The sequence below is a fragment of the Mytilus edulis genome, chromosome 9, assembly GCF_963676685.1.
Source record: "Mytilus edulis chromosome 9, xbMytEdul2.2, whole genome shotgun sequence".
NCBI lineage: Eukaryota > Metazoa > Mollusca > Bivalvia > Mytilida > Mytilidae > Mytilus > Mytilus edulis.
Window position 1 is genome coordinate 7,905,235 of NC_092352.1, and position 17,923 is coordinate 7,923,157.

Genomic DNA, 17,923 nt, shown 5'->3' on the forward strand with positions numbered 1-17,923 from the left:
GCGATTCGATAAAAACTTTCTTATATCAACGAGCGATATTGTCTTATATCAACGAGTTGCATCGTGGGAAATTTCAGACGAATGTTCCCATTTGTACGAAGAGAGGCATATTTCTCGGCATAAAGTAATGACTCTTTTCTTAAAACAGGGTGACATTTAACACGACATACGTCTGGTGTATAATTTCCATGAATTATTTTATGTAATAACAAGCAAGGTGTATTGACATCGTTTTAACCACGTTTTTCAGCAGGACAATGTCCTTTGTCACGTGGCACACATTTCGATGACCTTTTTGGAGAATAACCATATTCATGTGTTGCCTTGGCCAGCAATGTTTCCAGATTTATCACCAATTGAACATCTTTGGGACGAACTTGGACGACGTATCAGAAATAGCCAAAATCCACCGGAAACGCTAGCCCAACTCCAAACAGCACTTTTCAGGGAATGAAACAACATCCCTCAAGATTTTATTCGACGTCTTATTGATTCCATGCGACGGAGGTGTCAGGAGGTCATAAATGCAAGAGGTGGTCATACAAGGTATTGACATGTTAACCCGAATTCTTTACTCGTCCTGTAAAAATTGTCCGAAAATGTGCAATATTGTTTTCAATAAAAAAAAAAATCTTCTAATTGTTCTTCTCAAAATCATGTTAGCTAATTATAAAAAATTTAAATGATTTTATAAGCATGTAACGTTTTTTTTTTTTTTTTTTGCCTAGTATATATATACTAGTAGTATTTTTAGGTCTTTATAGTTTGCTGTTCGGTGTGAGCCAATGCTCCGTACACGTGTTGAAGATGGTGATTTTCATATTGGCATTCATACATTTACCACATCTTCTTATATTTATTATTCTGCCTATTATTAGTCAATGATCTGTTCTAAATCTTCAAGCATTTGACTTTCCAATGAGTACAAAGAAGGTGATAAATTTTAATATATACAGTCTCCTCCTTTAATAACTGTTGTTTCCTTTGAGTCTTAAATAAGAAATAAGATAAAACAAATGTTCCGTTATAACGCAAACATAAGAAGAAACATTAAAAAGAAAGTTGTGTGACGCTAATACACTTCCGTAGGATACAATTTCATTATCGTGATCGATAAAATACAAAGGTTGTAGCATCTATCACACTAATATCTAGTCAGTGATTAAATATGGTGCTCATCGAAACATAACACAGTTTCATATTGAAAGTATGTTTTTTGTTGCGTTTATTCTCTGTGTTTGTAAGTAAGAGTTGTTTAATGCAACTGAAAATGGTAATGGGGAATATGTCAGAGCGACAACAACCCGACAAAAAAGCATATTACAGTCGAAGACTACTAATGGGTCTTCAACACAGCGAGAAAATCCCGCACCCGGATGTGGGCATCAGCTGGCCCTTAAATAAAACTATGTACTATTTCATTGAAAATGGCTAGAGTCTCCAGAGTTGGAACAGGTTCAAAAATGCGAAGGGTAAAACTTTGACATTTTAGTGAGAATTCAAATATCTCCGTATAACTCTAGCCAATATAGAATAAAAACACAGAGTAGTTTAAAAGAAGTCCGATGTCAGAATAGGTAATAAATGAAACTAAGCAAAATAACAATGATACATGAATTGATATAGACTATCAGCAGTAACGGACATGTCATGACAGTGGCGGATCCAAAGGGGGGTCCGGGAAGTGGCGGATCCAGGGGGGGGGGGGGGGGGTTCCGGGGGTTGGAACCCCCCTTTTTTTTGGCCGATCAATGCATTTGAATGGGAGCATATAGTTGGAACCCCCCCCTTTTTACTCTTGGTTGGGAACACCCCCTTTTTAAAATGGCTGGATCCGCCACTGTCCGGGGGTTGGAACCCCCTTTTTAGACGATCAATGCTTTTAAATGGGAACATACGGGTGGACCCTCACTTTAAATATGGCTTAATCCGCCCCTGCAACATGTTGAAAAGTTGCGAAAATTAGTATTGTACTCAAAAAGTAAAATAAGATATCTTTGAGTGAAATAATGTTTTTTGAATGATAATAAACCGACATAATTTTTAAAACTTTTATACCTTGTCTATTGATATTTTAAAATCTAATTCATTTGAAAAGTGAGCTAAAATTATCCACACTTTACCTTGTGTCTTTTTCTTTCACAATGTAGTAACTATCTAGAATTTATTTTTTTGTTATTGTTTTCTGATTGATTTTGTTAAGGATGTACTTAGGTGAGGTTTTAGAATTTGTGTCAAATGTTCGGATTCCTTGGTTTTTTACATACAATACAATATAAAATATTTTGCCCCATATAACACCCATTTACTTTTTCATATAAGACTTAACAGTCATGAAAGGTCATTTACCAAAATTTTAGAAGCTTGTTGATTTTCATTCTATTGTTTTGAGACCCAAATAATACCAATGCAAATATAAGGTGAAAGTCTGAGTCAGCCTTTTCCCGCCATTTTTTTAAATCTCAAATATCTCGAAAAGGAGATCCATGACCTATCAATATTTAAGATTATCTTTATCCTTAATTGATGCTCTACTAACTTATAGTATCAGTTTAAATTTCTTAATTTATGATTTTTTACCTAACCTCACCTAAGTACATCCTTAAGGCGGGTGAGGCATGACGAGTAAAATTTTTTTTTTTTTTTTAAATTTAACAGATTATGATTATTCATGTGTATCCGAATGCAAATATTTATAAGAACTATAGAACGATGATTTAAAAGGTTAATTTTAAATACTCGATAATAAATAATCCTTATTTACGTTAGTGTGATTTTTGTGGTATTTTTGGGAACGTCGAAGAACTTAATGAAATGGCCATGACATAATGTAGTTAAAACTGACACCGGTAAATCATAAGTATGTAAATTTACTAATCTTAAAAGTGTAAACAAAGTAATAATAAACCAATAACAAAGTTTTCAATAGTTGATTGAATTATTTTACCAGATTAAACAAGCAATATTGATTTGCAATATTTCAATTGAGAGATTCCAACAACACACTCAACTTTTTATAACATCTTTAATTATTTAGATTTTTTATGTTTCAATTTCCAGATAAAAGAGCTTATAAAAGAAACATTTTGAAACAAATATTTAATTGATATTTTGATAAACTGAATGTACTGAAGTGTTTAAGGTTAGATAATATGAGATTTTCTGTATTGATATAGGGTTTTTTTTAATCACAACGAGAGATCTTTTAACTGTTGCAAGGTTTTAAGTTTGAAGTTTTTTCAAGATTGTCTCTTGATTTTAAGGGAGTACAGTTATATATAGACATCCCCTATCATAACATTAGTTTGATCATCATGGATTTGCGGACTGTTGGTGAAAATCTCTGTTAGAGATCACAATTCAATTCAATTCAATTTAATGTTTTATCAAAGACCCATCTCTCATCAAAACAATCAATATATAAACATTGTAAAAAAGAATACTAAATAAATGAGAGCCATTCTATACTGTAAAAAAAGAGACAATTAAACTGCATATATATATATATGATATACTGAACAATATCAAATAAAATGCTATTTACAATATATAAAATTTCTATTTTGAAATCAAACAACAGGTTTTGGCACACACATGTATCATATATTGTTTTTATATCGGTAAATTAAAAAAACTTATTTTTGGCAATAATCAAAATATTAAGTTATTAAAGGTACTCAGATTATAATTTAGTACGCCAGACGCGCATCTTCTACATGAGACTCATCAGTGACGCTCATATCAAAACATTTCTAAAACCAAACAAGTACAAAGTTGAAGAGCATTGAGGATTCAAAATTCCAAAAAGTTGTGCCAACTAACATTACCTTTGTTATTTTTTTTATTTCTTATTATCGTAATAACGTCCTTATATTCTAGTAAATAGATATGTCATCGAATTAGACCAGAGAAGATTTTATTTTAGACGAGTACAACGTTTGGTACCTTAAATGGAACATGTATTAACTGCCATAGCAGAACATCTGAATTTTCGTTCGATTTTGCACTGATTTGAGTTTCTCAAACTATCAGTTTTTAGTTTTCGTGGACTTATATTTCATAACATCGTTTCGTCAATTTTGCATGATGTTGTCTATAAGGGTTGTAATTTTGGACATGCACGTCAATCGGGAATAACAATGTATACTCAATGTATAACTTAATTTTCATGCATACGTAAAAGCGCAAAACAGTGCAAACCATTTTAATTTATAATTTTAGCAAAAGTATTCAAAAGTTAATATTCCTAAATAAATAGAAATATATTTTTTGTTAGCGACTTTTCCAAATGCTGAAACTGAAAATCGTCATATTTGGAAGAAGCGATCTCATTAGCAATCCAGTATCCAAGGAAATTGCTAACAATGATTTACGTTATTGTCTTTATATTTATTATAGTTCTCCTCAAATTTTGAATGTATATTTTTCACGCAGAAAATTAAGCGGCACATCGTTTTTATTACTGATCGAGTATTTCGTATTTTCTTTTAATTCCAGTGGTTCCTTTAAAATTCAAATATGGACATTGACACAAAACATGAACAATCAGAGATCTGTGGTTAAAATACTTACTTATAATCAGTAGAAACCAGTAAATTGTCCTCATCATGTAGTTATTACATTATACAAAAAAATGACATCAACTTTTCGTCACCTTTAAGGGAATAACAGAGCTGCTTTTAACACTTTGCTGTAGATATTAAAACTTAGAAAACAAATATACTTGAGTTTCTTCTATCCAATGATAATAGGATATCAAATTGACGTTGGAAATTATAGAACAGATAATTGAAAACCAATCCCAGATACCATTTAAACAAAACAAATGTCCATAAAACTATTACCCATCAAGTAAAATTAAAATATTGTAACTATTACAGCAAATATAACTACTACTTAAGAACGAATTATTTCTTCGAGTGGCAACCCTTTTAGACTTGAAACTTTTACATTTTTGAATCCGCCATATTGGTCTTGTGAAAGCGTGCAAGAGGTCAAGGTTTCAAACCTCTAGCGGATCAAACCAAATACTGTACTTATTGTTTCTGTCTTTAGCGAAATTTGCGTCCCATTTATAATTATCATTTAATGACATTATAATCTGTAATTTGTCAACATTCTATGCCCGTTATAATCTATAATTTGATGACATCATTAGCTTGTTATTATCTGAAATTTGAACACATTCTTTGCCCTTGATATTTTGCAGTCTGTTGTTATTGCCCCTAATCTATAGCTGCAACTTTATCTATCCACAACAAACCTCTGAAATGGGTTCAAGGAGGCGTCATGAACTTGCACTGAGGTGTGTGCTTTTTGTAACGATAAAGTTTATATTAATATGAAATATTTTATGAAATGAGTTAAAAGGACTGTGACAGCTTTTTCTTTTTTTTTTAAATGTTGGAATGCAATTGTCCCATTACAATGTTTATCGTGTCTTCTTGTTTCATTCTATCTCCCTTTGTGTCGTTAAGGCCTAGAAAAATAAAATATATATATTATACCCGTCACGAGGGAATTTGAAAACAAGATGGTGAAAGTTTGTTATTCTAAAGAATTGCTGAATTTCAAATTTATTCCCTTGATTAATCAAAGTGATGGATATCACTCATGGAAAGATTAGAAGAGTAGTTTGAATAATTTCATATCAAGGTATGGTGGGGAAAAAAGAACATTAATAAAGCACTTTTGCTGAAATTTACATTAACCATGTTAACAACAGGTCTTTAGAAGGAAAAGTGCTTTTCCAGTATGAGGATAGAATGAAGTCAAATTACAGCGGTTTCCATAGAGTGTGTAGCGAAAGGTAATATCTTTGGTTAGCTTGCTTGTTAGCTGAACCGTAAAGTCATCATTAGGTCAGGTATACTACCCTTCTTTCGAAGTAGCATAGTCCAGCATACAGATAGATTGTTTTTCTGTAGGACTGGTCTATTCTTATCTGTCTGACTAGTCTATTCTTAAAGTAGGGAACCTTATATAATAATGACTTCACGATTCAGCTAACAAGCAGGCTAACCAAGCATATTACCTTTGGCTACATACTCAATGGAATCCGCTGAAATAATATTGGTCTTAATTCACAAAATTTTATTTAAACTGCAGTTTATATCTTATCCAAATAATGATGCCTGTTCTGAAAATGTTTCAAAATAAATCAAAAATTGCAAATAAAAAATTCTTCTAGTAAATGTTACCAACTATCCTTTAAAACATAAAATCTAGACCAACAGCTAAGAACTTTAGTGTCAACAAAAATAATCTAAAAATGTTGTTTTGGGGCATTTTGTAAGTTGAAACATAGATTATATGACATTAAAGATTAAAAGTTGTAGAGTGCTTTTTGGTCAATTTTTAAAATATTTTTTCAACACAGGCATTGGAAAGGTACTTTTTCAACGTAAACAAATTAAAAAACTTATTTTATTGAAATGTGGTTTCTTTCTTGATTGCAAAAATATATATTCACTTCTAATAAAAATTCAAATGACTAAAATAGACACAATGATTGATGGGGAATAAACTAATATACAATGGTTTGTTATAATTAAATGTTTTTAAATTTTAAAACTGTTTCAAGCCAATTCCTGATAAAAAAAATAAGTGAACTAATCTTAATTGTTGATTAACTACAGATGTCAGATTATTGGAAATTTATCAAGTAAAGTTTATGCCTAATTATGTTAATATATTTATCATTTATCTTTCAGACATAATTTATAGAATCACTTTATGTAATGTAGATCAAAAGTAATAGGCAATAAATAAATCTATCATCCTTATATATATCAAACATCTAATATATACATTTGTGTATTCAATTATGAGGTCAAATATTTGTGTATTGGAGGGTCTATATAATTACGTAAGACTGAGGTTGATAAGTAATGTGGTCAATTTGATTGACAGTTTAGGAGGTGGGGTTTTATAATTTAAGATCTACATTGTCTCTGATTGTTTGGTGATAATGACAGTTGTCAATCATACTAATATGATATCAATACCCAATTACCTAATCAAAAATGTTTTTAAAAAAAAGCCTGCACATCAACACACCTTAATGACATACATGAACTGCTAAAGACATATACCCTTTTTTCAGTTTATGTGTGTATATTGTGCACATACATGAGAACTATAGGGAACTATATTTCAGTGTGAATACATTAAGTAACAGTAGCTAACCTGTCATGTTCTTAGGTAGGCCGGTGCCTAAGTAAAGATTTAGAACAAGTTCTAACTAGGACTGAGTGGTTAGATTATCATTACCTCTGACGTAGAATCGCGCGTATGCTGTCAGACTGAAACTTCACACAGTTTTGATTTTATGTTCAAATTGAGTGTTTTTCTAACATTTAAAAATATCAAATACATTCCTTGTGGTTTTTTTTTAATACATTCAAATATGATGTCCAACATTACTTTTGATGTACGCTATAACTTTTCAGTCGTACTATCTTACTGCGGTGAAGAGGCTGATATCAATACAAATTAACAAAAGGTGAACTCTGTGTTCTGCCACAATGTAAGTTATTCCCCTTAGAAATCTAATAAAACCAAACATAAACTCAAAACACCATCAAAACAATTTAAACGCATATTGTTTTCAAATCAAATAGTCCGTTTCTATGTTTGTTGGCGTGTGTATTCCTAGGTAGTTCAGTGTTTCTGTTATTCCATTGTTTCCCTCTTATAGTTGATGTGTTTCCCCGAAGGACTTTCTATACTATTTAGTATAGAAGGTCCCTGGTTTTCTTCGGTTTTCGTTTGTGACGTGGATTTGTTTTAACTTCATCGTTCGATAACTATTTATCTGTAGTATACTACTGCTTTTTTAAACAACCAATGCTGTCTTTTGTTATCCATTAAATCTTACAGTTTGATTTAATTCTGAATCTTAGACAAAACTGTGTATAACAATGTCAATGACATGTAGAAAGTCTTCAACACCATTTAATCAGCTATTAAAATTAATCACACGTGATTTGTCTTTTGATAATAGATAAGTGGAACCGAACGTCTAAGTTTTAAATAAAATTATTTGCATACATTAACGTAGTACCTTTATAAATCAAAATTTATAAGATACGCCACTTTGTAATTTAAAATGAAATAGCAATACAAAGTGGCAATATAATCATTTTCAAACAACTGATAAGAAACTCTGATATCATTTTGTTTCCATGATAACTAATTGTTGTAGAAGATCTTTATTCAAATTAAGTACATCGGTGTCTTTGTTTGCCTGTAACTGCCCTTTTGACTGATAAAAGCAAGAAGAATATTTTTTTCCAACAAATTTAGAAAGTTTGCATCACACAACTTCGAAACTCATAAATGAACCAAAATAAAAAAAAATATTCGAGTACTTCTCATTTTACCAATGTGTCCATCAGTTAATTTAGTTATTAACCCTCATCCAATTGAAGATTTAAACAAAAACATCTTACAAGTAAGGAACCTTAATTTAATTTTCAAACTAAACAAAAACAAATGTTACTTTGTACTTTTTTTGACTTTAGAACTTTTATATCTGAGCGTCACTGGTGAGTCTTGTGTGGACGAGGCGCGTTTCTGGCGTATTGAATTTTAAACCTGATGTCTTTTATTAGCTTTTATTCATGTTCTCCTATTTATTTGTATTGTAGTCCTGTAATATAATGTTGTCATTTGAATGTTATATTTAACATTGCCATTAAAGTGCGAGGTTTGGCATGCCACAAAACCAGGTTCAACCCACCATTTTTTTTCTTTAAAAATGTCCTGTACCAAGTCAAGAATATGGTCATTGTTATAGTATAGTTCGTGTCTGTGTGTGTTACATTTTAACTTTGTGTTTCCGTTGTGTCGTTTATTTTCCCTTGTATTTGAGTGTGAATTCACATTACTATAAGACGTGTCACGGTACTTTTCTATCCTAAATTCATGTGTTTGGTTTTGATGCTATATTTGATATTCTCATCGGATTTTGTCTAATGTTTAGTCCGTTTCTGTGTGTGTTACATTTTTATGTTGTGTCGTTGTTCTCTTATATTTAATGTGTTTCCCTCAGTTTTAGTTTGTGACCCCGATTTTGTTTTTTGTCCATAGATTTACGAGTTTTGAACAGCGGTATACTACTGGTGCCTTTGTTTACGGCGGATCATGACATATGACACATGAAACTATCTCATTTTAATATAACAATTTAAAAAAAAAGATAAAATAAATAAATGCAAAAATCATGTAGAAATATCAACGTTGTTCCTATCATTATACATTTAACTTAATTGATCAGTATTGGTAATCTTCAATACATCAACTCTTCACCTGAATAGAGAACTTCAATTTGGTATTCATTATCTATGTTGAAACTAGAAATTAGATATGGCTGCTCTTTATTTCAAAAATGATACTGAAAAGATGCAAGTCATGCGTCTGTGATACATTAAGTCGCATCAATAATAGAGCAAACTACACAATGACGATACTGAATAATAGGCATACCAACCAAATGTTCCAATTGACTAAAACAATAATGCATGCAATGACGAAAGATGTTTGACTATATTGACGAAGATGTAAGGCGTACTATGCTTACATATACGGAACTGCACATCAGGAGCAGTGTTTTTTCACACATCCAGAGCTCCTAAGGTCAACACCGAGGTATTTGATGGAGTTATTGTTACTCAGTATTTAGTTATCTATGTTGCGTTTTGAGTTCTAATTATGGTATCTATTTTAAGTGTTTGTATACCCTTATTTTCCTTTTGTTGTTTTTACTTTTTGTTATTACATTTAAACCTCAACTCAATAAGAGATTTTCAATTTTTTATGATTATTAATCAATAGTTTTATGTCGTGTTTACGTGCTTTAATAACAAAAAAATATGAACATTATATTGGTTAGAATTGAGTTATTTCAATTAAAAGACAATTTTCTAAAAGTCCAATTTTATTTTTATAAATACATGTAGCAGTAATTTCGGATCAACTTTAATAAAATGTTAAAAAAAAATCGAAAAAAGGGTTTCTTCTATTATTGGCCTAGGTTTATACTGTCCTACTAGCATGACTCTTAGATACCTTTAGCACGATGTGTTTTACAGTTTTTCCGTTTGACCGTTTCTGGTTTTTTTCGCCGAATACCTCTGATGAGTTATAACATGTATGTATTTTTATTGTGACCACAGCAGAGTATAACAGGGACAACCCTTTTCCTACTACCACTTTTATTTTCCTAAAGGAGTGTTTTATTTTTTATCAAACCAAGTTAATGGTACAAAGCAATTTTTACATATGATAACATACAGATTCTGCTGTGGTCATGATGACAATATATGCATGCTAAGGTTTCAAAACAGCAAATAAAATATTTGAAAAAAATCGTATTTTAAATAAAGCACTTTTTATGTTATCAATTTCAGTATAAATAAAACACTTGTTATGTTAACAATTTCAGAACGAATAAAACACTTGTTATGTTATCAATGTAAGCATGAATAAAACAATGGTTAAGTTATCAATTTCAATATACTACATATAAATTCGTCGTTTTCGTCGTTTCGTTTTAACTGTTTCTTTCTTGTTATCCCTATTTCTGGTCTCCTTCATGGTTTCTTTGTTTGTTGCTCCGGTTATAGATCGTATAATTTCTATTTCTTTTGGGGTATCTTTATATAATTTGTAACCCCGCATATTGTCCCTTTCTTTCGCTTGTTTTGATTCAGTTTTACCGTGTGGTATAACTGATCCAACAGTTTCTCTGAAGAATGCTAATAAAAGATTTATAAAACCGTATTGTGATTGAACTGCCTGATTCCGCACTGATGTTATACCCACATTTAATGTAGCATTCAACATGGTCATCAAAATCCATAATAAAAATAATACAAAAAAGAAATAGTATACCCTACCAATAACTGGTTCAATTGAAAACAGATCATTTATGCTATTTCTACCAATTATAGCATTGACTAAAGTTGTCGATGACACGAATAAGTTTTTGTAGGTTTCTAAATGTCGTCCGAACAATAGATGTCCAGATATAATGAATGCTGCATATACAAGAAAAAACATTATAAAACATCCACACAGATCTCGACCAGCATTGGAAAGAACAGTTCCCAGTTGGTTTATTCTATCATTGTAGCTTAGAATTCTCATGATTCGGAATGTTGTCAAAGATATTGTGAATGCCAGAAAAACATTAAATAACTCATCCCATGAAGCTATATGACTGAAGTTTACAAATTTGTTTTTATTTTTCTCAAATTCATCCATTGCTGCATTGATCATTATCCATCTGCCGATATACATAATACAACAGATGAAAAATAAAATAGTGATCATAACATCTAGTATGTGCCATAATTCTCTAAAAGTCCTTTTCCCATGTCGGCGAATGTACATGATTTTACTAACTGCAAATACCACCATTCCAATCAAAAGAATTACTTCACATATAAAAACAAACAAACCAAGACTTCCTACATGCTGATACGGCCTGAACGGTTGGAATGAATAACTTGTAATTACGCCTCCAGTTTCCGGGAATTCAATCAAGAAGGTTACATAGGTAAACACATTATCATTGGCGTTGTACAAGGTAAACTCGGTAAAAACAGCTCTCGTTTGGCGGTTTATCCAGGTGTACTTGTATAAATCGCTTAGAACTAATCGTGAAATGTTGTAATTGACAACAAATTCGGCTATATATCCCCCTCCACTGTAATAACAATGTAACCCATTGACCGGAAGTCCCCAGATCTCCGCAGACGTCACAAACGTCCATGCAGCAAACGTTACTTTGTAAACTGATTGACCTCTAACACATGGAGGTGACTCCCATCCAACACAGTAGCTGTGATCGTCTTCTCGGTAGATAGAATACTTGTCGTAACAAGTTAAATTCTCCCATAAACGTGTCTTACATGGTTCTATAAAGGAGAAAATATGTAGTGATCAAATATTCCAATTTACTGCGAGTACTTTCAAATCGTACTTTCTTGTTAATTTGACCTGTTGATACAATAATTTGTAATGCTTTTTTATATATTAATATGGATCATTGAAGACTCATCGGTGGCATTCGGCTGTAATCTGCTTAAGGGTCGGGTTGTTGTTGCTTTGACACATTCCCCATTTCCTTTTTCAATTTTATCTTGTCTATATACCAGTTTTGATTATTTGGAATATCTACTAATTTTCACTTCTTTAAACATATTTGTATGAACTTCAAGATTACTCTCCTTAAATCTGTACAGGGAAGTGTTATCTAGCTCTAATTGTATAGTTTCATTGTTGATATTCACCCCATATGTATCTAGTCTTAAATTAGGTATTTATTTCACAGAACTTTCTTGGTATTCCTAATTATTGGAAAATTTTATATACACAGAAGTATTATACCTAAAACGACAAAGTTATTTTTCATTTACCTGTGTATTTTATGAAAACAGTTTTTTTTTCAAAAGTGATTATTTTCTCAGGGTTATTAAGTATTTCGCGGTGATGTCTTGTCATGGCTTTGTTTGGACTTGTTTGTTTGCTATTTGGCCTTGAATGTTTGTCCCTAATATTGTATTAACTATGTATTTGCATTCATGTATCGCAGATCAAATTTATAAGTTCATAGTGTGTTAATTTACGTTTTTTGTATTGAATTAAGCCTTCCAATTGATATTTTATCGTCTGTTTTTCTTTGTTGTGATGTTATACTATTGTTTCAGAAAAAGGGAGAAGGTTTGGTACTATTAAAACGTTCAATCCCGCTGCAAATGTTTGCACCTGTCCGAAGCTAGGAATCTGATTTTCTGTGTTTTATTCGCATCCGATACATTATTAATGTGTCTACTCATATTGAGTGTAGCGTTGCGTTGTGTTTTGTACTATACAACGGAACATATATGAGCTATGCGCCCGATATTGCCATAAGTTGGACAAGAAAAATATATCTGTTGACGAAAAAACGTTGACATGCGTACTAAGTGTATGCTTTCCAAATGGACTGATTGTCATTTCGGAGCACCGTATAAAAAAAAGATGTGTTATGCTTGCCAATGAGACAACTATCCACAAAAGACCAAAATAACACAAACATTAACAACTATAGGTCACCGTACGGCCTTTAACAATGAGCAAAGCCCATACCGCATAGTGAGCGATAAAGGGCCCCGAGTAGACAATGTAAAACAATTCAAACAAGAAAACTAACGGCCTTATTTATGTAAAATAATGAACGAAAAACAAATATGTAACACATAAACAAACGACAACCACTGAATTACAGGCTCCTGACTTGGGACAGGCACATACATAAATAATGTGGCGGGGTTAAACATTATGCGGGATCCCAACCATCCCCTAACCTGGGACAGTAGTATAACAGTACAACATAAGAACAAACTATAAAAATCATCTGAAAAAGGCTTAGCTCATCAGAAGGACAAAAATACAAGTGGACGTGGCCCGGTAATCTTCTGTTATTCTTGTTATTGTTGTTCTGTCTTTAGTTTTATGTGGAGAGTCATTTCATCCTAACTTTTTTTTATCAACAATTGATTTTGTTTTATTTAACTTTTGTTTATTCACCCTCTTTTTACAATTAACTTCAAAATTTAGGGAAACACTGATTGTACATAACCTTCGTAGTCAGAGTTAATCATAAAAATAACAAATACGGATAAAATGCCATAAAATTTTTGAACTTATTCAGTTGATTATATAGTGGTTTGTTTTACATTCCTGTCTATAAGATAGAATTAAAACATCTTTTAAAACAACTCTTCCCCTCCATGAATTAAATTTAAAAATATCACATTTGCAGATTCGATTCTCGAAAAAAACTTACCAATTACTTTTGATTTATTTTTGTATGTTTAATATTTGGAAAATAAGGTACTAATTTCTATATATGCATCATCAGTTAAAAGATTACAATAAAGATTTCAACACGATGGGTGCCACATGTGGAACAGGATCTGCGTACCCTTCTGGAGCACCTGAGATCATCCCCCAGTTTTTGGCTGGGTTCGTGTTGCTTAGTCTTTAGTTTTCTTTGTTGTATCTTATGTGCTGTTGTTTGTCCTGTCATTTTGTTTTAAGCCATGGCAATGTCAGATTTTTTCGATCTATGAGTTTGACTGTCCCTCTGGTATATTTTATCCCTCTACAATAAGATATTACGCCTGGTTTTAATATTTAGTTAACAAGAATAACTAATCGCCTAGTCTTGGATGTCAAAAAATCAATAATTGATTAAATAATAATTTTGGAAATGTTAGTAATTATCTTGCCTAAACTATAAGTAAATAAACATTAGTTTGTACCTTCAACTGCCCGAACCTGTCTAAGTCTCATTGGGCCTACACGAAAATTAACTTCATCTTGTACAAACAATCTTTCATTGGAATTTAGTTTGTCTCCATTGGCACGGTTTTGTGGAAACAGAAATGGTATGAGGGTCTGATCAAGCCAGGAATACAAATCAGACGTAGTTTTTACCTGGAAACGAACACAACATATTAAATGTCATCAAATATTAAAAGTTAAAATTCAACTCTAATGTTCGCCATTATAGTTAAGCTAAACTAAGATATCCTTTATCTTCCAAGTAACTAAATAACACTATATAAATTGTGAATTTCAAATTAGTATTGTCTTTGCGAATTAAAATATTTTAGCTGAATAAAGGGAACTTTACGTGCAACCTATTGTTTAAAGTCACTCATGAATGATCAAATGTACCATATAAAAATGATAACAACAATACCTGGTCATATCTAATTGTCGTATCTCCGACTGACACATTGAGTGGTGTAACCAGTTGTTGGTTGAGATGTTGTTTGATGTTATACCATGTCGAATCTCTGTTACTGAAACTGACGCAATACAAAACAGCAAGGAATATCATATATAGCACTAGTTCAATAAACATCTCTTGGCTTTTAAGTCGTTTCTTTCTTTCTTCTTTCATTTTTTTAATTTCTTTTGATTGCAGGGGAACAATGTTCTTCTTGAATAAATCTAATAAAAGAAAAGGGAAGTTTAAATTAAGACTAGATAAAGGCAACAGTAGTATACCGCTGTTCAAACTCATAAATCCATGGACAAAAAACAAAATCGGGGTAACAAACTAAAACTGAAGGAAACGCATTAAATGTAAGAGGAGAACAACGACACAACACTACAATGTAACACACACAGAAACGGACCAAGCATCAGACGAAATCCCACGAGAAAAACAAATATAACATCAAAACCAAATACATGAATTTGGGATAGACAAGTACCGTGACACGTCTTATCGCAATGTGAATTTACACTCAAAACTAAGAGAAAACAAACGACGCAACGTTAAAATGTAACACATACAGAAACGAACTATAATATAACAATGGCCATATTCCTCACCTGGTACAGGACATTTTTAAAGCAAAAATGGCGGGTTGAACCTGGTTTTGTGGCATGCCAAACCTCCCCTTTTATAGCCATGTGAAATATAACATTCAAAGGACAACTCAACACCACAGGACTACAATATAAATAAATTGGAGAATACAATTGACAAAGAAACACACGAACAACAGCCAGAAAAGGCAACAAGTTGAATAGACCAAGCTATTGTTAGGATTAAACATTTAAATGGTTACATTATCTAAATGGACTAAAAATATTAATATATATGAATCAATCTCCTCGTGACGAGCTTGTCATAGACATACAACTTAGCGTTTAATTTCAAATAAGACATTTTAAATAGAGGATGCATATTTACACAAGTAGTGAACAATTATGAGTATACATGTTGTTTACTGCAAATTTGTGCATTGTTTGATTTATATATTATAAATTTTTCCGTTAGTTGTTTCAAAAGTCAGCTTTTAATTTTTTTTTCTTTACACAGCATATCAGTCATTACAATAGCGAAATCACCAAATACATTATATACGTTAATAATACGAATTTATATATATTACCTAAAAGATATGTCACCGGTGTACATGCGTGTCGTTTAGTTTCAAACAGAACTTTTTCTCTATCGTATTTAACGTATTTTTCTCTGTGACTTTTAATAATCCCGGATAACAAGACTGATATTACTATAATCTATAAATAAACAATCATATAAATCTTAACAAATAAGAGTTGAAACGTATACTGTGGATTCATTTATTTTCGTGGGTACCAATTTTCGTAGATTGGTGAAAATTTGCATTATCGTGGATGTTTTATTTCGTGGTTTCACCAATCCCTGTATACAACGTCTATTGAATAAATGTATTCATTGACTATTTGACTTTGTGGTTCATCTGTACCAACGAAACCCACGAAAATTGGTATCCGACGAATAATAATGAATCCACAGTATTCACAAGAATATTTCCATTCGTGGCTTCTAGATATTTAATGGTTGGGTGTTCCTGATCAAGGTAAAGTCTTAAAAGCGATTAAAAGATACATCAACATATAAAATGTTATTCTAGTATTGCATCAACAAAACCCTTTTCAGGTTTTAATTTCTGAACGTTTGAGTTAAAATAATACTTTTAACCATGTTGAAAGAGAGCATAAAATACATGCCTTTTTATGATATTTATATGAATCGGTTCCGTGTGTCTTTCGATTTAAAAAAAACTATTTAAATTTAATTTCGTTAAAAATATGTAGCTTTGATTGTAACGTAAAAATAATAGTTTTATACTGAAAACAATAAACATATGTCTGATTTCAGTTAATTTTTTTTTTTGTCTCTTATTTTAATGTAGCGATTTTTGTTTCATTTCGAATCAATCCCATCCGTTTTACATTTCGCACTCATTTATCTAATTTTTCAGCGTAATCGCAGTAACTCAACCTTGTTTCTTCATTTCCCGACATAAATGTAGTCATTTCTATTATTTACTTCTGATTATAATCTTAAATGTTTAAAACTAATAGATTTTACATTGTTAACTAATACCTTCAGCGGATCCACCACAAACATTGATTCAAAGAACGACAAAAAGAAGGAAAGCAGCCATTGCTCGGATTTGCTTTTTCCCCACTCCATACTGTAGAGAATAAGAAAAAATCCAGACACAAACACTGCCGTAGTCACAATAAACCATGCAATATATCTACACCAGAATGGGAGAAATGTGTCAGTGACATTCAATGTTAAATCCTTATTTAGTTGGTCATTTTGTAAATTCAGTGGAAGTTCTGACCTTCCGTTTTGTGTCTCTGTGGCCTTTTTGCTTCCTTGTTTTCGACAACTCGAATTTCTGTACATGTATGCAACCAGGAATACTGGAGGCGTAGCTATAAGCGCACCAATGAATGAAATATATATTCCTGACAGAGAAAACTCTATAGGTCCTAATGATATTCGTCCTCCGGTATCCTGTCCATAAAACATAGCGTTCGAAATCATTGTCAAAAATAACAATGTTAAACAGCATGCCAAACGTTCTAGTCGCGTAAAATTACTATCTTCTGGTCTGACCGCTACTGAGAGCCACATATGTTTATCTACTGTGTTTTCCCGCGTTTTCTCGTAAAACAGAAATGAAAATCTGAATTTTTCTGCACTGTTAGTTACAGGTATACAACAGCTTATGCATCCATCATCGTGGTCCAAAGACAACCATTGGTTGCATATAAAGAGGTACCTATTAAATCATAATTATAATACTAAGTGTATCACCTTGAAGAATGTATTGTAGGTTAATGATCGTGATATTTGAAAAATCGAGAAAATGCCTTTTAACATTTCGATACACCTTGATATTCATAATACTGTGACATCATAGGTCTTATGAGACTGTAAATGTCTAGTTAACATTCTCACATGAGGCAATATTATAGGATTATCATTATTAATAATAATAGAACTTTATGCTAGTGTCATACAAGTGAGAGGCTATATATCAAGGTTTCATCCACCATTTTCTAC

General features: G+C 31.8%; 1 protein-coding gene across 1 annotated transcript in view; it reads right to left on the reverse strand.

The window, feature by feature from the left end:
* Positions 1–10,376: 10,376 nt before the first annotated feature.
* LOC139489422 (uncharacterized) overlaps positions 10,377–17,923 on the reverse strand; it is a 35,406-nt gene continuing 27,859 nt past the window's right edge. The window contains exons 21-25 of the mRNA XM_071275742.1: positions 16,949–17,639; positions 15,966–16,095; positions 14,759–15,012; positions 14,316–14,490; positions 10,377–11,924 (exon numbers count right to left, since the gene is read on the reverse strand). Of these exons, the coding sequence (XP_071131843.1) occupies positions 10,522–11,924; positions 14,316–14,490; positions 14,759–15,012; positions 15,966–16,095; positions 16,949–17,639 (2,653 nt within the window). The 3' untranslated portion in view covers positions 10,377–10,521. The remainder of the gene's footprint in view (positions 11,925–14,315; positions 14,491–14,758; positions 15,013–15,965; positions 16,096–16,948; positions 17,640–17,923) is intronic.